Source organism: Alternaria infectoria (assembly GCF_024043175.1).
Source record: "Alternaria infectoria strain BMP 0036 chromosome Unknown scaffold_1, whole genome shotgun sequence".
NCBI classification, from domain to species: Eukaryota; Fungi; Ascomycota; class Dothideomycetes; order Pleosporales; family Pleosporaceae; genus Alternaria; species Alternaria infectoria.
In genome coordinates, this window is record NW_026250690.1 from 4,253,820 (window position 1) to 4,274,352 (window position 20,533).

The 20,533-nt window shown below is 52.5% G+C and overlaps 4 protein-coding genes across 4 annotated transcripts; 1 reads left to right on the forward strand and 3 right to left on the reverse strand.

The window, feature by feature from the left end:
- Positions 1–5,863: 5,863 nt before the first annotated feature.
- J4E92_001409 (uncharacterized protein) lies at positions 5,864–6,803 on the reverse strand (the record flags this gene model as incomplete). Its single annotated transcript, XM_051492821.1, has 2 exons — positions 5,864–6,664; positions 6,750–6,803. 2 exons carry the CDS (start codon positions 6,801–6,803, stop codon positions 5,864–5,866), a joined length of 855 nt encoding a protein of 284 aa, XP_051358333.1.
- Positions 6,804–8,749: 1,946 nt separating this feature from the next.
- On the reverse strand, positions 8,750–9,715 carry J4E92_001410 (uncharacterized protein; the record flags this gene model as incomplete). Its single annotated transcript, XM_051492822.1, has 3 exons — positions 8,750–9,082; positions 9,131–9,379; positions 9,566–9,715. The coding sequence occupies 3 exons, from the start codon at positions 9,713–9,715 to the stop codon at positions 8,750–8,752; spliced, it is 732 nt and encodes a 243-aa protein (XP_051358334.1).
- Positions 9,716–12,317: 2,602 nt separating this feature from the next.
- J4E92_001411 (uncharacterized protein) lies at positions 12,318–12,989 on the forward strand (the record flags this gene model as incomplete). The annotated part of the gene is made up of 2 exons (XM_051492823.1): positions 12,318–12,326; positions 12,351–12,989. 2 exons carry the CDS (start codon positions 12,318–12,320, stop codon positions 12,987–12,989), a joined length of 648 nt encoding a protein of 215 aa, XP_051358335.1.
- A 4,446-nt stretch (positions 12,990–17,435) lies between these two features.
- On the reverse strand, positions 17,436–20,010 carry J4E92_001412 (uncharacterized protein; the record flags this gene model as incomplete). The annotated part of the gene is made up of 7 exons (XM_051492824.1): positions 17,436–17,839; positions 17,904–19,041; positions 19,087–19,167; positions 19,214–19,556; positions 19,607–19,791; positions 19,890–19,916; positions 19,969–20,010. The coding sequence occupies 7 exons, from the start codon at positions 20,008–20,010 to the stop codon at positions 17,436–17,438; spliced, it is 2,220 nt and encodes a 739-aa protein (XP_051358336.1).
- Positions 20,011–20,533: the final 523 nt, after the last annotated feature.

Here is a 20,533-nt window from a genome sequence, read left to right on the forward strand (position 1 = left end):
TGTGTTACATATGTGACATGTTGTTCTGCTGCAAGTACCTGTGCGGCTATCATGAGACTGGGATTAAGTTGGCTGGATGATGCTAAGTTTGATCACTGTTCTGGTAGACAAACTTATACCTGCCTTCTACTTATGTAACTTCACGCACACGCATGCTGACATTCCAACACTTACGCTATCTAACAACCCGGGACCAGCACCGATGTCCAATAGCATCACAGACCTCGAGTTTCAGACCTTCTACGTCGTAACCAAGCTTCTCGACGCCGTCTATCCAAATGGCAAATTGTACGTTTCCCACGGCTTGAGCACTGACAGGGATTCTTACCGGTATCGTGCCGCTGTAGTAGAGTCAAAAATAGAGTCTTCGGGTAGTGTCAAGAGACGACTACTCTCGCAGGTCGAAACAGCCAAAACTCGGATTGGTGTTCTAGAAGCCGTGCGGAAGAGGCTTGAGGAAATCACGTCCTGGAGACTCGACGTGATCATCAGCGACAAGGAAAGAGATGATGTGGAAGAAGACGAACGGAAGAGGAAGAACTTGGTGAGTTGCGAAGCAGCGTATGAAGAAGCTAGGAGGAGAGCGGAGAGCGGAACAGGGCTGGTCTCAGCTGCAGGAGAAGCTTTGACGATGGAAGATATCGCCAGAGAAATTGGGGTAGAGTTTATTCCACAGAAGCCTTGGTAGATAGGAAAACGTAGAGGCATGGTTAAGCGATGGATGGCATGTTTGGTAGATGTGGTCCCTGGTACCTGCTGGTCGAGAAGTCAGGGTCCTCACTAGCGCCGCGCGCTAATCAGATTGAAAGTACATGTGCACCTGCCCAGGTGGACATCTCCATCACATCTCATCACCAGAAACCCTACCAAAGTTGTGCCCTACTACTAACCGATCTCAACTTTACAGCCGTCTTTGATCGATATGACTAATGTCATGACCTGCTTCTCCACACCTACCAGCTCGGCAGCTTCTCCCTTGGGAAGTCTGATATTCGCGAAGCTCTGAAGAAGTCGCACAATCACGTACCCAGCTTCCGTTAGCGCGAAGTCCACTAGAATTTCAGATTAGCTTAATGACGAAAAGCGTAACCCACGCAGGTACTTACTGCCCAGACAGGTCCGCGGTCCACCATGGAAAGGAAGATATCCCCACTTGGCGTTCGTCGGATCTTGTTGCAAAGGCATCTCTTCACCCCACCTCTCTGGCCGAAACAGCTCTGCATCCATCCCGTAAAGGTCCGGTCGGCGGTGCATGGCATACACACTGAAAGCTATCGCGCTACCTTTGGGTATGAGGACTGGGGAAGTGCGATCCGGACCGCCACCTGTGGGGAGTACCGTGGTCCTTGTAGCCATACGGATGTTGACAGGTACAGATGGGTATAGTCGCAGGACTGATCTGAGGGTGAGAAGCTCATTCGAGAGGAAAACTCAGGGTTGAGACGTACCTTCTTTGAGTACGTTTTGCAGGTACGGCAATCGTCTTAAGCTATCGCGGCCAAGTTCCGCATCAGCGCCACAGGTCGAGAGGAGTTCCTCGCGCAGCTTCTTCATCACGTTTGGATGACGTACGAGTAGAAAGCTGTTCACATTAGACGCGAATCCCAACACCGGAAAGCGCAACTCACAATGTCCAGGAAAGAAGGCAGGCTGTGGTGTCCCTCCCAGCGACCAACAGACTGATGATTTGACCTCTTAATGCAGCTCGATTCGACGCATGCTGCGCAACGGCATCCAGAAAGACATGTTTACCCTCATCATCTGTCTTACATCGGTTCGACGAAATGTTGCGATGGATAATCTTGTCGGCAAACTCGCGAACATCTCGGCAAGCTTTCCTGAACCCTCTACCGTCAATCATCCAGTACAGGTCCTGGAGTCGATATCTGATAACGGCCCATTGTTGGGCGGTATTGAATGCATCCGCAAAAGTCCGCTCCCCAATAACCTCCGGGTTTGCGAGACTGCGAGTGGACTCGCCAAACAAAAACGCTGTTGTAGTATCAAGAGTCAAGCGGAAGAAGAGCGGCTGCAGATCAACGATCCCGTCGCGTTCTCGAACCAACCGGATGAGATCATTGGTCGCTTCTTGGAATATTTCAAGGCTCTCATAATGCTTGTGCTGCAATTGCGGTCGCAGCATATCCCGGGAGTGTTTCCAGTCAGCGCCTTCCTGCGTGAAAATACCGTCACCAAACGCCGGAAACAGGATAGCTCGACGAGGCCCAAGACCAAAATCTACCTGTAAGTCAGCGTTCTAAAACACCCACCACCTCATCTTCTTCATTCCGTACCTTTGAAACTGGTAGACAAGATAGCCTCCAAATTGGCCGGCTCGACCGTTCCATACGCCTTCACTCCCAAGAACTTGTGCTCTAGTGTCTTTCCCGTTTGCCGAAAATGGAACAGGAAGAGCTCCATCAATCGCGATTCAGAGTCTGCGCGGAAGATCTGCTCAAGTCGATCGATACCAAATGGCCTCTGGTTCTTCAGTCTGGGGGCTGGAAGACATCCGTGGCGGTCGCTAATCGCTTGATCTGACTTTGCAAATTTAGTAATTTGGGAGTGTGTAGGTGATAGATTGGACCTACGAGGCATTGTCGTCGGTAAGAAAGATACTGGATTACGAGCGCAACCAATGAGACAGTTGCTACAATAAGTGCCACCGGCGTCATCGTGTCGACGAGATCGGAAAAGGCAGCAGCCAGATCATGTAAGAGAGTCGGCGAAAATCCGAGAAGTAACTGGGAAGAACAGATCGAGCGTTTGCGCATGCGCCACAAGGGTGGAGCATTCCTTGTTGGGCGTTTGTGCAACGCAACACCAACACGCTACGATGGTGCAGCAGACGTCGAATGGGCCGTGCTTTTGATCCTCATCCTTCTTGAGTATTCTTCCATGCCGCAGAAGAATGTCTAGTATATGGGGGCTTCCACACCATTGGACCATCAGAGACTATTCGACGCGCTTGTGTCTACCGCCATGGCGAGCAAACTGTCGCAGTTATCCACCCATATAGGGAGCGTACTTTGCCTTCCCTTTTCCAACTCACCAGAACACCAAGCTATTGTGGAAGCGAACTCCAGAGTCATGGCCAAACACATAACCGAAGCCGATCACCGCACTCTCAGCTATGTGAAGATGCTAGCCGATAGCCTTTTCGGCGATGAATTTAAACCATCCATTGTCGTCTATCCAAGCTACGACAAAACCGGTCCCAATGGATATTTGACTACCCTTGCTGCTAGCTCAACCACAGATTCCTCGATAGTGTGGCCCGAATGGGCACCATCTGGGCCACATAGGGGATCGACAAGGGAAGAAGCATTGTTAGGACTGTTACGCAGCTTGGAGGGGTGGGCGGCGCAGAAAACTCGGGAAAGGAATCGAGTAGACTTTTGGGAGAATGTCTATAACGGAGTGGTGGCCAGGGGCAGGGAAAGAACAGAGCGCGCTGCTCGGGAGGCGGCGACCGGGGCGACGAATGGTGAAGCAGATGGACGAGGTGACCTAAGAGGCGCAGGATAGAGAGGCAAGAGATTTGTACGAAGATTGGAGAGAGGAAGAACGGAAGAAGCTTTTGTATCGAGATTGGAAGAGCCTTGCGTCTAACCGTGTTAGTGCTCGTCAATAGCTATGTACATTCTAGGCATAACAAGATCGTCTTCTGACGTAGATACCGCACATGTTTGGCGACTTCAGCCAGCTCGGATCATACAAACGACGTACCAGACACTATCTATCTATCGCGCATTCTTATGAGTGTATCGTATGGAGGATACGCAATCGTATCGAATCGCTTCGACGGTTCCACAAAGTTTGCTTCTCCAAGTGATCTCACCCACCTGTTGACCTTCCCGCCTCACTGTACAACTAGACAAACACCTTGGTACACCACTGATCCTAGTAGATGACGCGGCTTCTTCACCGGTTTCTCGCCATAATAGACCGTCTCTAGTTGCCCTTTGTCTTGATATTGCAAAGTGGTAGAACTCAAGACACAGATGGATTCATTGGCAGCAAGCATGCCTGAGCGCCTCGGCCGACCTCGCGAACCTCTTCCAAACTTGCGAGGTGAAGACGAAACGGAGATTAGGTACCTCATCGACTTAATCGAAAGTAAGTACCAAACCCCCAACCCCATCCCTTCCATTCACTCACCACCCACCTCCAGCGCAATCATGGATCCTCTCCCCCCTCAAACCCCCCTCCTGCATCCTCGGCCGCCACCCCCCACCCAAAGCCTCCGCCTCCTCCACCTCCAAACCAAAAGCCGTCGACCCCTCTCTCGCTTTCTGCGCCTCCCTCTACAGCATCGAACAAGGCGGAGTCAGGAGCTTGGAACTGGGACCTGAGATGGGTGGGAGCAGGAAAGAGGCGCTGGAACATCTGTTGGGAGTTGTGGAGATGGAGATTGGGAGGATGATGCTGAATGATGATAATTATCAGAAGAAGAAGGCGGCGAGGGATGGGGGTGGCTCTGTGGGGAGTGGGAGTGTGGGGAGGGGTGAGAGGGGGTGAGTGGTTGAGGAAGAGGGGTGAGAGGGGGTAAGTGGTTGAGGAAGAGGGATGAGATGGGTTCTGGGTTCCTTGAAGTCTTTGACGTCTGCATAACGATTTTGACCACCTCGAATAAGACACTTCGCTTGGTTTCATAGTTCTGTCCATTGCCGTGCGCTTCTAAATGTTCATGAACGTCTTCATGCTCGAACCTCCTCGAAGTATCGTAATCATCGGAAGCATCTCTATGATCCAATCCATCATGATCATTTCCATTTCCAACTCCATCGTCTTGACTATCCACTCCTGTCTCTCCGCTCTTCCAACACCCTGGAGTTCAATCTCAACTTTATGGAAACCGCGCTGCATCATAGTTCTCCACTGCCTCCAACAGTTTCAATAGCACCTCACTACGCGAATTTGCTACTTGCATTGGAATGAAAACCGTCTCTTGAATTCTAGCCTGAGAGACAACCATCACCGGATATCCTATGACCATGGCACAATATTCGAAGTTGCCATTCGTGGTGCGACGACGAGCTATCTTTACAGCGGCGTGGAAGTTAGGTAGGAAGAGGGATGTAACCAAAAATTTGAGGAGTTTGAGGTTATTCACATCGTCTCGTGTAACTGGGCGGCTGGCCATCGTTGGATCGAGAAGTAGTAGAAGAGGTTGGGTGTGAGAGCGATCTTTCGTATCGGGAAGAGGATCTCATGCAATTATACTCTAGGTGATTGCCTATACAATTGCTAGACTTGTCAGCAATAATAGGATGCATGGCTTGCTTTGCCAAACCCATGGCCTCTTGGAGATGATTGCGATGTCAGAGAGCAAGCAGCTCGACCGATACATAGCCTTGAAGGGCAACTCTCCAATAAAGCTCCGTAGACCGTCGTCTTCATGAGTGACATGGCACATGAGTTGAGCAACGAGAGTCGCCCCCACGTACCAGCACCTCCCAGCGTTCCTGCTACGCCTCTCTTGGATAGCGATGAGAATCACTTGAGTTATCTCAGCAGTACGACACCCCTCATCACCATACCTTGACACCTCACTGACATGATCACAGAGTTAATCGCCTCCACGTACCGCCCGACGCTAGAGCCACTGCTCCTTATGGGTAGATATGAAAGCAGAGGAGAGGGCATCGAGAAGTTCCGCGCATGCGTCATTGGCTGGAACACTAAGTCAGTTGGCGGTGCAGAAAGAAAGTTCCTCATTGCGCCTCAGGAAGGACTGGGTCGTCAGTCTGCACTATTGGCTGTCATCAGGTTGGTGGAGAGTGCAGCGCATAAGAGAATGGCGGATCTGGAGGCCAAGGAGGCCTGTGATCTTTGAAGCAGGTGGAACTCATGTCAACATTCATAGCTTAGCTTTCTCGTCCAACAATGGTATGCCAACCGCCTCTTCGAGCTCTTTCACAGCGTCCTTCGTCTTGCCTAGATTCACCTTGATTGTCCTCAACCCCGTCTTCTTCGCAAACTTCAGATTTATGCCGATGTCGTCCAAGAAGAGAGTGTCACCTTCCGTCACATTCCCCATCCCCTTCTTCTTCGCAATCTTGTCCATCTCCCGTACCGCCAGCTTGTATGCCTCCGGATCCGGTTTCCTGACACCAACCGCCGCAGAGCCGAGGAAGATGTCAAAGCACGTCGTGATATCTGTGGAGTCGTTCGCGTAAGGGTTCGGGGCCGGTGCGTGGATGAGCTCTTTGGTGAAGAGCTTGCCTTCGTCGTCGAGAATGCCCGTGGGGAACGTGACGTTGTTGCTGAACGCGCCCAGGACAAACTTTCCACTCTGACCTAGCTTTCGTAGCGCAGGGTACATGTATGGATCCGGTGCTCGGCTGATCTTCATCATGCGCCAGAACAGCTTCTTCGCGTCGATGTCTGGTACTTGTGGTTTCCCGCCCTCAATAGCTTGTCCACCACCGACACTCTCTTGCTGCGCAAGCTTCTGAAGATACTGTGACCATACTTCCGGTCGCATAAGCTGTTGCCTAAAGGCCGCGAACCAGTCGTCATTGAGTTCGACTTCGCCGCGTTCGATGAGCTGCCATGCGCCGGTGTCGTGAGGGCCTTTCTGGATCGCGAAGTTTATGTAGCCATTCGGGATCTTGTTCTCGATTTCGTAATCGAGAATGGCTTGGAAAGGGCTTATGACCTGTAATGGGACACGTTAGCCAACGTGGTCCTGTCGCGCATAGTGATGGATGGCTGGGCAGGTGGCAGTGTGAGGAGGTACGTACGACAACCCCGCCGATGTCGAACAGGATGGCTTTTGGTGGCTTTGAGGAGGTCATGATAAATAGATGTTGATAGAGATGGCAAGCATCGCTATGAGACTGTCATGGTGGTTTGTAGCGCGTCATCGTTGTCGGCAGTCGAGGAGTCGTGAAGCCTCAAGGAACCTCGGCAATGGATAAGCTCTATCGGTCAACGGCGCTAGCCCCCGCAAACACTTCAACCTCACAGGCATGCATCGCTCAGCACCGAGGTCAACTTTCACTAATGTTGCTATTTCTCATGATTCAAGGTATTTTGGACTGCTTTCTTCGTCTCCGACGCTTAGGCGGTGTTTGGGCTTGGGATGAAGGCTCTTTAGGTGGAAGTTTCACGACAATCTTGTCGCTCATCCCCATCCTCGCATCCTGAAACTCGGGGGTCGATCCGGTCCTCGTCGACACATCACAATGCTCGACCTCCATATCCATTCTCGACACTGGCAGATTGGGTATCACGCCCACCTGTCGTGTATCATTGGGCGGCAGCCGGACCCTGGGATACTTCCGATCCGTTAGGCCCGGCCCACTGTGCAGCCTGGAACGAGAAAAGTCGCCAATAGACTCACAATGCTGGACATTGCTCCTTAGTCTTCCCGTCTTCTTGAAACCCTTGACATCTTTGATCCGGGTTTGGCGCTGCATGCGCTCGCAGTGTTGATAGCGGAGGCGTTCCAGTTCAATCCGGGCTTGTGTTGTTTCGTATAGGTAATGCTGTTCGTCACCTACAGCGAGGATATGGATAAGCATGTGCTCGAGGTCAGAAGACGATATCAAGCCTCTAGCATTGAAGTAACCAATGTTTATGACCATCTGGTCCATGATCTTTTGTCTACCGATGAGTGCAGGGACCAAAGCCTCGACATCAGCAAGGGTCATCGGATGGCGTGAGATGTGTTGCAGGAGAGGACGCTGGCCTTTGACAGGCAAGCTCCTCACCATTTGCTCCACGCGAGTTGGGAGTGGGGGTGGCGTGTATCCTTTGACGCTACCTCTCAACCCCACTGCGTCGCTTGCGCCTTGGTGTGACGTATCATCTGAGCTAATTGGGTCAGGAGCTGGGGAAGGGGTAATGGGCGACACTGGAAATACTAGATCAGTCCGACTTTGCCACCCTACACAGCCGCCCAGGCTCAGAGATGCCACTCGGGACTCGAGCGTTGACACAACCATGAGATTAGTCGTGCAGAGGTGAGAAGAGGTGATGGAGCTAGAGCACTGATCGTGATACACCTGTAGGTAGTGAGATGTTGCTCACGTCCCATACTGAGGGACTTCGCCTAGGCATATGTTGAACGGAGTGAACAGTGTTTCGCGCGGTGTGTTGGCATATTGCAGCATACCCAGCGGGAAGTGAATCTGTTCTGCATGCTTTGTGAGTCTATCAGTACAATCATACGACATAAGAATTTACAACGTGTTGTGCAATAGAGCCCTCTTCACGCTCCCCGCAACGCACGATGTGAGACTGTAACGGAGTACGTACACAATGTCGCGTAGAAAGGGGATGTGTTGGGATAAGTGAACAAGATATGCGAAATAGAGGCTGGAAAGGCATTATGCATACTATACGTGTACCGCTAGATGGCTGGAAGCCCGCAAAGTCAATTCTATGCATGTTTTGCCAAACGTCTTCAAAAGCAAACACGACTCACTGTAGTCGCATGTTTGAACCTTGCTTGGAGAAGGCGATGGCGTGAGACGCGATGGGCAAGTCCTGCTCACACAACTGCTGAAAGCTTTATGGCTCTCAAAACAAAACTGAGCAGTTGCGTACCGAAGTTCTGTTGCTTCAGGATTAATACCCGCATATGGCGGACGAGTACCATGAGGTATGATCTGGCCTGCGGGAAACATTGTGCTTTACTCGTTGCTACTCCGAGAACTAGTCTCATGCGTTCCAAGTCAGCTCATAGCCGAAGACAGTCCGGCGAAGAAGTTCATCCTATGTTTGGTCAGTGACGTCTTCAAATGAAGCGATCCGAAAGACTCACACCAGGATCTTCCTCAAACATGACCTTATCCATGACCTTTTCGAACGTCTTAGCAACGGTAAAACCGGCTTCCTTAGCCAGATCAAAGAAGGCCAAGTCCTTCTCGTACAACCACGGGCGGTATGGTGTAAAGAAGACGTAGGCTCGGGAGTTCGGCGATTTCTTGAGGGTGAGCTGGACAGTCTTGATGAGTTTGGCATGTTCCGAGTGGTTGAATAGAAGGTCGGCCAAAATGAGGACATCAAAGCCCGAACCATCAGCCAGATATTTCGTCAAGTCACGGGTAGGCGCACCCCAGAGATACCCCTGTACATACATTAGTGATGTTTGCCAAGGTTGAGCACAGTCACAAACCTCCGCTGTAATCTTGGGTGGCTTAGGCAGTAGTTCGCAATGGTCAACATTGTATTGCAGGTTTTCGACCAACTCAGCATCGGGATAGTCCGTGACGACCGTTTGAGCGGCACCGTTGAGAGCACAGACAAGGCTTGGAAGTCCTGCTCCGGCGCCAAGCTCGAGAACCGTCCGGTTTTCTACGAGTTCTTTTGCATTCTCCTCCAGATATTCAGATATAGTGCGCCCTGCATTCCATAGAAAGTGCCCCTGAATGTGTCAGTGAACGTGCCAGGCGCAGCTCAAGTACGTCAGAACTCAGCGAATGTGTCGAAGCATTTCCGAAAATTCCACGGGCTTTCTAGAAGTCTTCTAGAAGAACGGAAGCCAATAGTGGTTGCTTTGACAAGTTCCATACAGTGCTTCGGCATGTCGGTGATCAAGTGCATGACTTACCCACAAAGGGTTGTGACCAACCAAACGAACAGTGAGCTCTTTGCCGGAAAGCAGCTGATGCGACGCGAATGTGGCCTGTTTTTCTGGTTCATAGAAATCGGTAGGCTCTTGGAACAGGTCCAGGCCTTCCTCGTCGGCTTCTGAGGACATGATGAAAGGAAAGTTGTGACGAAACAATGGTCTTGGCGAAGATTGTATTTTGGGTGTTCGAAGAGCGGAGCCACAAGTGGCACGTGCCTAGATCACCAGCCACCACCTTTCCTATCTCAGCTGCGTTCCAGACAGACGTAATCTTCGAAACAGCGGATCGCCGTCATCAACGGGGTCTGAAGGCTGACCAGGCAGGATGCGCTGCAAACGGCCGCAGGGTCTGCCGCTCGCTCGTTGGCTGTGGCAGCGAGCGTTGCACCAGCCCGATGGCGTGGGACGTGATCCAGGTGGCTTCGAGCGACGCCTCATGTATACCACGGCCTACCAATCGCGCCCACACCGATTGAATTATCGCGGTACTCGTCTGAGCGCGCCAGGGTCCGCTCGGCGCCAGATTCCCCACGCTCCAGTGATATACCCGGCGGCCGCAGCATCGTTTCCACGGTTCTTCTGACCATGATCTGAGCAGGCACAGGTGCTGCTCTCCGTAGGTCACGTTTCCATAACTCCCGCCTTGCACGTACTTTATCTCGACACTTCCTCCGCTTACTTTACCGATGAGACATCGCCTGGCATCTATTTCTCCATCATCGCACCTTCTGCTTGTGCCGCCCTGAAGCGACTAAGACCGCTTAGTAAGAAACTTGCTCAACGCTAAGGCACTAAGCCTAATCCAACCCTCCGCCAAACGTCGCATCCATTCAATTCACGACAAACCTTCGAGCGCCGACCAGCAGATCCCACGCCTTGACAACTGGAGACCCGAGTCATTCATCCGTCTAGTGGGGAGAGGTGACGGCGGTGTTCTTTCTGCGGTTTCGAACTGGTATCTCACGTCCCCACCAACGCTGGGCCCTGTCAAGGCAATATTTCTCCAGACCGCATCCTGGGAGGTAATCCAGTACAACCGGCGCCCTGATTCCGCCGGCTCTCAACTGAGGACCCTGCCGCTGTTGCCGTGTGCATTTCCGACGTGCGCCCGCCTGCATACGATCCACCATTCATCCGTTCCGCGCTCAAGATCGCTACTGCATCAACCAACGCCTGTGCTTATACAGTATTATCACCGACACTGTGGGAAGCCGGTGGCAGCGCTCAGGGTTATCAACGCTCCAGGCGCTCGGAGCTGGACCCTTCACAGATCACTTAGCCAAGCCCAGTACCGAGTCTACCTTCTCTTTCGGATAGTTACATCGCACCACATTGAAGCCTGTCGGCCACTTTCCTATCCAACGAGAGTCGTACGTTTAGCCTAGACTCTTGCCACTGCAGTCTTCCGTGCCGTACGCCACCTCACCCCTCCGCAAGACTTTCACGTGCGCGGTGTACAGTAAGCTTGGACAAAAGCTGTTTCCATCAGCAGTCTTACTTCGTCCCCGATACACGGCGCATTTGGTGGTAACCTGCCGCGGATTGAGCAAGTTATTTCGACCTCATATCAGCCCCGCATCATGTGGGCCGAAGTCAATGGAGAGCGCAAGAAGGTCGCCTGGTAGGTACTCCCGCTTATTCGTCTTGCTCCTCGTTCTGCATTGTCCTACCCTCTTGTCTTCGCTATTTGTTACGCACATACAGCAGGTACCCGAGAAATTCTTTAGCGACTGCGGCTTGCATCGCATTGCGCAAGCTGCTCATTCGCTGTGCACTTTAACTGACTTTCAATAGCGGTCCGTGCATCCGCGGCCATCGCTCGTCGAAATGCGACCACAGAGATCGAGTGCTTGTCGAGGTTCGAAAGCCGGGTCGACCTTTGAGTAGCTGTCCACATCCGACTGGCTCATGCAGTTGCGAACGTGTCGTCATCAACTACACAATTCCCAAAGCGTCTGAATGTGCTTGCCCTTCAGAACGAGCTGCACCCACAGCTACCGTTGCAGGAAACAGTCGAATCCAGAAAGGCAGGCGTAAGTCTGCAGCCGTCACCCCGTACAACCTCGAGAAGGCAATCCAGGCTGGCTTTGACGCCAAGACTGACGCCTCTTCCATCACGTATACGCCCTCAGAGACAAGTGGTAGCAACGCAGCGTCACTCCCTTCGAGTGCAAGCTCAACCCCACGTTTACTCCCTGCGCAAAACGAGCCCGTCTCAAGTTGTTGCAAGCCAAAGCCGGTTCTGTCACCAGTTCAAGAAGGAGGCTGTTGTGGTAGCAAAGCCAAGCCAGCACCAGCGCCAGCACAAGGAGGCTGCTGTGGCAGCAAAGCCAAAGCAAAACCAGCTCCAGAGCCGTCAGTGCAGAAGAAGTCTTGCTGTTCAACGAAGCAGGAAGATGCACCCGTCAACGACCAGTCACACGCTTATCAACATATGGGACATCAATTCCAATTTCCAGGTCAAGCGGTGATCCCACAGTATCAAAACTTCCATGCGCAAATACCATCTCCTGCACCGAACCCCTTCGGTCTCGGCACTCCAATCTATAACCATGCAGCGGCAGCCTATCATCGCCAAAATTCCGTATCGATGAGCCCGTCAACGAATCCTCCCATGTCACCGTCTGTTGCAAGTCCTCACATCGGTCAGCACGTCCCCGAACACAACTGCCACTGCGGAGAGTCATGTAGCTGTTTTGGATGCGCTGCGCATCCGAACAACGCTACAATGATGGAATATGTTAGGATCATGGCACACTTCCAGTACAACGGCGGCTTCGGAGGAATGGCTCCACCTCTCTACGACATGCCTACCTACCCTCATCAATCTGGCTACGGAGCGGAGGCCGGTCACAACCTGAACTTCGGCCCAATGCAACAAAGCTTGGCAACACCCACACCAACTCAGATGAGCTTCCAACAGAGTATGGATATGGCGGCCATGCCCCAGGTACCAATGGTGTTGCCCAGGGACTGGCCACAGCAACTGAACCCCGTGCCAAGCCAGCCGCAGGCCCAGTTCTCGACCAGCCTTGGTTACACACCGTCCATGTCAGCACCAAGCGACACGTTGCAAAATTCCACAGATACTATAGGATCACCCGCAGCCAGCAGTCCAAGCGACATCAAAGACGAAGATACCGTAACGCTATCGCCATCATCCTACTTCTGGAACGAGATGACCCTACCAAGCTGTTCAGACGCGTCTGGTACCTGTCAATGCGGAGACGGCTGCGCATGCGTCGGCTGTCTTACACACGGCGGTCATACCGGTGAACCTCTGGAGGACCCAACACCGACGACGACTGCAGAGCATGGCTCTTTTCTCGGTTTCGACCCGAGTCTGGCCCTCAATATGAATGACCCGACCGACTTTCTCAGCTTCAATCCGGACCCGAGTTGAAGGCAACCCATTTACATGGGGTTCCTCTGGATCGAGTCACTTCGCTTTCGAAGCGATTGCTGCTCGTACTAAGGACCTCTCGATTGTTTCACGTTACATCACAGCGACGCGCACTTACGCGCAAGTCATTGACACGGATAAACGATATGCATCAACATCATCAGCTTGTATGCGTCAAGTTGCGCTACGAATGGCAGGTATGGCAACGCAGCCTCTTATAACCCGCCATCCTTCGGCACATCGATCAGCCCGCCCTCACGCCCGCTACACGTTACATCTCCATTCAGTCTATTCCACCTTCATATCCTACACATTCGCCGCCGTCAACAGTGTGACAGGTGGACCGTTTACCGTTGCATCGTCATGGGAGGGGGAAATTGTGTTTTAGCAGCATCATCAGAGTTGACTGTTTGGCCCACGGAGGATTGCACTTTTGCATTTTTTTGTTGTTCCACCGATTGGTGTACTGAGACGATACCCCGGCATCGCGCTGATGGAGACTTCGTTGCCGTATGATAGCATAGTGAATCGATGTTTACGCTTCATGAGTTACTGCCTGAATATTGTTCGACTCATGTGTGTCACTTTTCTTGCAATCGTGTAGAGTATCAACATCAGACATTGAAGTCAACAGGCCATTGGGTTTGACAAATGAAGAGCCCTTCTCGGCCTAAGAGTCCAAGAAGACTGTGCATCACGACCAGTACGTGGATCACCGCCGATAAAGATCCCGATACTATTATTGACAGAAGAGAAGATGTGTACATATCCGAAGAAAGGTAATTGGTAATCCGTTCAAGAAATCCGAAACCTCCTCCAAAAGCTCCGTCGAGATCGTTGCCGCAGTCCGCCGGGCCTTCGACATTGTGAAAGTATTGACCAGGAATACATGAGCCTGCTGATATAGGCTGACGTGAAGTGGGAAATAGTAAGAACAGTGTCGTGAGAGCCGCAGATGTAGTAGGGACAGACCAAGGAAAGTGACAAGACAGCGGGGTACATGCGTTTGACGCTGCACTAAGACCGGGTGTACTAACCATCAGATAGTACAACAGTGAGATCGCCATGCATAATAGCAGCCTATCCAAGTTAGCGATTGTCTGGCTTTGCGGAAGGACAGTAGAGCAACGTACAGTGCAGCCGCGATCTGGGTCTTCCCAACACTTGTCAGCTTGACACCACTGGTTTGTGGCGCTCTTGTACCGGCAAGGAGACACGACGCCATCGCCAATGAAGGTGATGTCGTAGCCAAGCCGCTCCTTCTTGCATAGCTCGTTTTGTTTCAGGCTGGAGAAACCTTCCTGCATTGGGCCGTCATCGAAAGATGTTCCGAAAACCGCTGGCGCCCAATTGCCCTTGCCTCCCATTTCTGTACCCCACGTACAAGCCTCGTCTTCAGGTACGCCCTGTTTGTTGACGTAGTACTGAGCTGAAGTCTTCTTGCCTTGCCAAAAGAAATACTTCTGTTGATCGGGATTGGCTAGGAAGCCGGTCTCACCAGGGCCGACGGTGACTGGGAAAGTCATGGACTCGGTCCCTGCTACGTGTAAGCAAGTGCATTGGGAGGGTGGGTGTTTATCATACCGGGATAGTCTGTGCGACAGAAAGAGACAGACTTTGAGAGTTTGTTCTGCACTTTCACACCCATGTGCTTTGATCCTTGAACGCAGAGGGTATTGGCGATCTTGCCGTCGGCCATCTCCAGGAACCCGTCTTCATTGCAGTACAAGCCACCAACACTCTGACCCGTCCTACCTTGAATCGAGGGGAACGAAGCCTTGAGATACGGATTCGGACAGCCATAGGAACAGAAGCTGCCAGACGTGCAGCAGGTACCATCCGAGCATGAACCTTTCGGAACGGTTGTGATGTCATCGAAACCATCCCCTCCGGAATATTGGGGATCTTGGATACCGGACCAGCCTCCCAATCCCTCATGGGCGATAGGCAAGGCGCCATATCCGTGAGGGAACTCAGTGCAACGTATCTTGCCGTTTGGGAATTCTTTGTCGCACTCAGCACAGTGACCATCCTTGTCGACCATGTCTATCCAGGGACGCGGAGTGCCGGAGTGCTGAACAGGTGTCGTATCCTGGGAGGGACTCGGTGTAGGGTCGCTTGGGGGCATTTCGGGTGTTGGCGCGGGCTTCTGCGGTTCGGGCGCAACAGGCTTGGGCTGTTCGGCAGCCTTCTTAGGAGTGGGTTCTGGTGTCGGATCGGCGGCTGGAACTTGATGCTTGGAAGCTGGAGGCAGAGTAGGCAGTGCGACAGGACTACTAGTCGATGTCGAAAGAACACCATCAGTGCCCCACTTCAGAGTGCCGTTAGCGATACCTTCACGGGCCTCTTCTTCTGTGATTGAATGATCATCGAGCCAGTATACGATATGAGTCTCGGTCGCTGCAGGCGTGAACATGGTACCGCGCTTGACCGGATCGTGAGCATGAGCGTGGCGGTGCATGTGGTGCGGCTTAGCTGCAGTGATCACAGCAAGCGCTGTGGCGGTAACTATGTGGCCAATCTTCATGGTAGGCTAGAGCTTGCAACACTTTCGTGGAAGTCGCTAATAACTTCTCCGGACGTTAGCCAATGCGGCAGTAAGTAGTGTGACGCAGAGCGACTGACCGTTTCTTCCCTCTAATCAGTTACTTCCTCCAAGTTCTTGACAGAACGATCGGTGTCGCGGTACTGCTTTCGAATTTGTCGGCTTTTTTGTTGTTGTGAAGTACGTGGGGAAGTAGCGGAGAAGGATACTGGCAGTGCCTAAGGAGCGAAATGGAGACGAAACTCCGGGTGAAGACACGAAAGAATGACCGGTGAATCGTGAAGGCGACTGAGTCGGTTCGGACTTATAGGAAACGAGCGTAGTGGGAAGACACAAGAGCGAAGGTGAGGTGAGTATTGTTTGTATCGTGGCGCCAAGACAGGGTCTCACTAGCGTGGCTGCTCCGTTTGGGCAAGAAGGAGCAATGAGTTAGGTATGCGCCTACTGCGTTCTGGAGCTCCTCGGCAAATAGACAAGGATCGATCGCTGAACCGGGAAAGAGTGTGTGGTATGGCGAAGAGAGTGCATACACCGCTTACATATCTTAGCTGTGGAGGAAAGCGTGCAAAAGAGTGAATGTGAATATAGCAATCGATTCAACAACACAAACGGCGGAGACGACAATCAAAAGGGAGATTACCATTCTCAAAGGAGGCTCGCTCATATGACCTTGCGGACTAGTGAACGAGCTGCGTGGCATAGGTAGCTGGGTATAATCTGAGCAGGCTATCAGTCTGTGCCACATACGTACGTGTCCCGAAGGGACAAGAGCGCGCCTTTGCTGCCAGTTTGACATGCGTCCAGACATAAATTACGCCGAGAGCAAGTGCGAGATACGTGGTGTCTCCAGGGCTAAAGCGCTGATTGACTGAGAGGCACCGAGTTCCTGAGGGCATGTTGATCTGCGCATGGCATTGGTCCATGCTCAGAATGGTTGTTCCTGTCAATATGCAGTGCGACATCGAAGTTCTGGTTAGACTTGGAAGAGCCGAATGCGCCCGCATTCTGCGAGAAGACACGAGTGGCGCGGAGAACAGGCTGAACGTGCGTGGAAGCCGAGAGATAGTCAAATGGTCGGACTGTACCAAGGATGGACCAAGCCAGTTCTGACAGTAGTGCGGTCCTCCGTATGAATAGGCGCTGGCTTGCTCTGGGGTCTTGGTATGGGCCATGATGTTACCCCGATGTTACTGTCGCATAGAATGTATACAGAATACGCATATCCTCACGACGATTTGCGCAATTTGGCCGTGCAATGGGAGACTCCGAGAATCAGGGCGTCTGTGTGAACAAGCTGAAAGCCCAATGTCTGCGTGTGGGCGCATACGTAACCTGCTTTGTCTTCTCTTTCGACATGATCCAGTAATTGGCCACTATCGTGAGTGTCAGTACTCCGGGTTCATAGGACGACTCAGCAGCCATGTTGTAAGCGACGTAGCAGCGCGCTGGTCACCCGAAGCTCGTGTTCTATGCAGCCCTGTTGTCGTGTGTTACGGGTTTTGGCGCAGCAGGCCACATCAGGTGTAACATGATCATGGGACTTTCTAGTAGAACGCGAGACTCATGCGATGAGACGTGATGGTGAGGTTGATGGGGGAAAGATGGAGGAAGCGACGTGACGAGATGGAAAGGCTTTGCGCTAATAATCAGGGCCCACATGTTCGTCCCGAGATGCAGGGGCTCGTAGTGCCACAGCGTGACCGACAAGTTTTGTGACTGCGACAACTGCACAAGTTACAGATGCATAGAAACAGACTAGGTAAGAATAATGCCTTTAGGTATGTACAGATACTTTAGCGATACTCCATGCAGGTAGCTCTTCTCCAACACTCCCACGCTGTAGATAACGAACTAATCAATCAGAAGAAGCTCATCTCGCGAACTGCTGCTAGACAAGTGATCTAGACTTGCTGAACATAGTTGGCTGGTACACTGCGTACTACACCGTCTTTCTCGACATCTGCCCAGCCGTCACCAGCCTCCATGTTGATGAGAACAAAGCGATCTCCTTCTGACATGGAATGCTCTGCGTCGCTTTGCGCAGTGTAGTCATACAATGCTTCGACGTACTTCAACTTCTTTGCGCCACGCTTCGGCGCAACGGCGGGTCCCTTCTTCTTACCGGGAGCGGCAGCCGCGGTAAAGTTGGTGGTCGATGCCGACGATGCAGAGTACGTCGAGTCAGGTCTTGCTGATGAGAATGTAGAAGCAGTGGTAGGTGGTGTCGCGACCGTCATCTCGACATACGCTGCTGGGACAAGACCCTCTTTGAAGCCAGCACGGACTTTCATCCATCCAGAACCATCTGTGGCAGAGTGTTAGCAAAGTGGCGAAAGAGACCTGAGATGTGAGAAGCGTCTAGTACATACCATCGGGTTCTACAATGGTAACATCCGTACCATCTGCAACGGTCAATTCGCCCTCTCCATTCTCTTGATAGGCGTAAAGCATTCTACCCTTCGCTTCTGCAGACTTGGGTGTGGGCGGAGGCATGTCCTCGTCGTTCTTGACGTATTGCGTAGGTGGTGGAGCAACTAGCCGGTTTTTCCTAGCACCCGGTACGGTCGGCGCCTTCTTCTCTGGTGGTGGTGGAGTTTCCTCGGCAGTAGGCGACATGCCTCCAGATATTGACCGATGCGCAGTAGCCGAATAGCCAGAGCTGAGGGTGTTCATGGAGTTTACTGTGTCGCTTCTCCCCAGTGGGGGTAGATTCGTACTGGAACTCGTCGCGGCGCCATTCGTCGCTGTCACTGCGTGCGCGGCTTTCTGCCTTTCTTCTTTCAACTTTTTCTTCTCCACCTTGGACTGCTCGCCGGGACAGTCGGCGGGAACCTTCATCTCGCACTTGCTATGGCACGTATAGCCACAGTCTTGACAGTCGTACCCCTTCGCGGACAGTCCCCATATTCGATCTCCGCATAGATCGCAATTCGTAGGTATCTTGAATGTCTGCGACTTGAAGTTGTGGTTTCTTGCGCCAATGCTCAAGTCACCGACAACTGAAGTGATGGTCGAAACCTCCACCTCGGCGCTGACTTTCTGTCTCTCAACCTCATGCATTTGTTCCTGTATAGCGAAGACAGCGCGAACGATGTCCACTTCATCTCTCTTGTCCTTTCCGTCCCTTATGTTCTGGCGCACGGTTTTGGCGTTCTCAACTTCTTTACGTTTCTTCTCGAGCTCGCGTCGGTACTCCCCCAATGACGTCTTCGATTTCGTGAGAACGTTGCGCAAAAATACCGTCGCGGAATCGTCGACCGCGATACTACTGTCGTCTAGCCAAACCGGGCTGGGCTCGAATTGGAAGTCACCAGGCTCCTGGAATGAGCCAGCGTTGTGCCGTACGAACATCATCGAGTCGAGAAGAGGGTTGTTTCGCGGGATCTCGGAAGAGAGGTGCTTCAGATACTCGGTACTTCGCGTAAGTGTTTGGGTTTCGATCTGAGCGGCGAGTGACCATATCGAATTCAGCTTGTTAACCCGTGTTTCCGAAAGATCCTGGAGGCTCTGTGACTGTTAGCCATGCGTCACTGATGTTGCGGCTTGACTTACATCTAGTAGCTCAGGGACGTATTCATGGTAGTACATCTCCTTTTGCTTGTTGGTTACGTTGATACTGATGAGATAGGTGTTCTGCGGTGGTCAGTGTATGACATGTGAGATTTGGCATGCTACGTACCTTGACGTTGCGCATCTCGACCTGCTGCTGTTCGAAAGCGTTCCGCGCCTTGGCTTTTCCGTGGTCAAATGCGCCGTCCGCCTTCTTGCGCCGGCTCTCAACCTCCTGGCAGACGCTGTCGTATTTGCCCTTTTGCTTGCGCAACTCGCCATACTGGTTATCGCGCTCCTTCTCCAGCTTAGCAGCATAGTCTCCGTGCAACTTGCGCAGCTCCTCGGTGCGGGTGCCAAGGACCTTGAGGGGGTCAGCGAGCTGGGTGATGAGAGCGCCAGCGAATTGTTCGTGTTCGGAGGCGCGGGATTCGAGGGTGCTTAGTTGAACACCCCATGTAGTCATAGAAGCGCTGTGTGGATGTGTCAGTAACGCCCCAACCTTATGCGACGGCCGTCATACCTCTCGAGCGAGCCTGGAGTAACGGTAGGCGTGTCACCAACACTGAGGCTGCTCTGCTTCTTTGCCTTCTTTTCGTAGTACTTCTTCGCAAGTGCGCTGAGTTTTGCCGAGTATTCTTTCTCGATAGCGCTTCGTTCTCGGTAGAACTGTTGGATATCATCCAGCCAGGAGATGCCGCCGGAGACCTGCAGTCGCGTGTCAGTAACTCGAAGCGCAAGACACGTAGCTGGCAGCGCATATGCCTGTTCTCCCTCGGAAGTCTATGGGAGTGTGTATGACGTACCCAAGCGTTGACTGTCTTGAAGCCATCCTGTGATGACCCGTCAGCGCATGCTCGGAAGTGCTGCTCCAACTCCGCATACCTTCAGTTCGGCGCCAAACTGGGGCGCAATGTCGACCTCCATGATTGCTGAGATGTGTATGGGTCGTGCACGTGGAGAGAGGGGACTCGGGCCCCAGACATAGAGGGTGAAGGAGTGCTGGGGCGAGGGCGGGAAGGGATACGCGGAGTACACCAGGCGTCTTGGTTACCGGCAGCCCAATTAGTGGGGCAGGAGGAATGGCAACGAGGCGGTGCGTGCCGAGGAGGAAACCCGGGATCTGAGCCGGTGACGCTGGATCTTGGTAATCTTCTGCTTGTATTGTATTATGTGGTGTGGTGAATAGTGGCACACGCCGACTACAATGGCATGCAGGAACAGGGCTGTTGAGCGCTTTCACTCGGTCGCGCCTGCACACATGCTCGGGGCCTGTTCATGCGGCCTGCGCGCTAAAGCTGCCTAGCGTCTCAGCCCCGCCAAAGTCGACATCTGGAGCTCTCACAATTTCCAGCGCGTCTCTTGTACCTGCACCAACACAGCTACCTCACACTTTGCGCCAGACCACCTTGAGCGAGCAACAACGTTGTATCCATAGCAATCCGCTCCG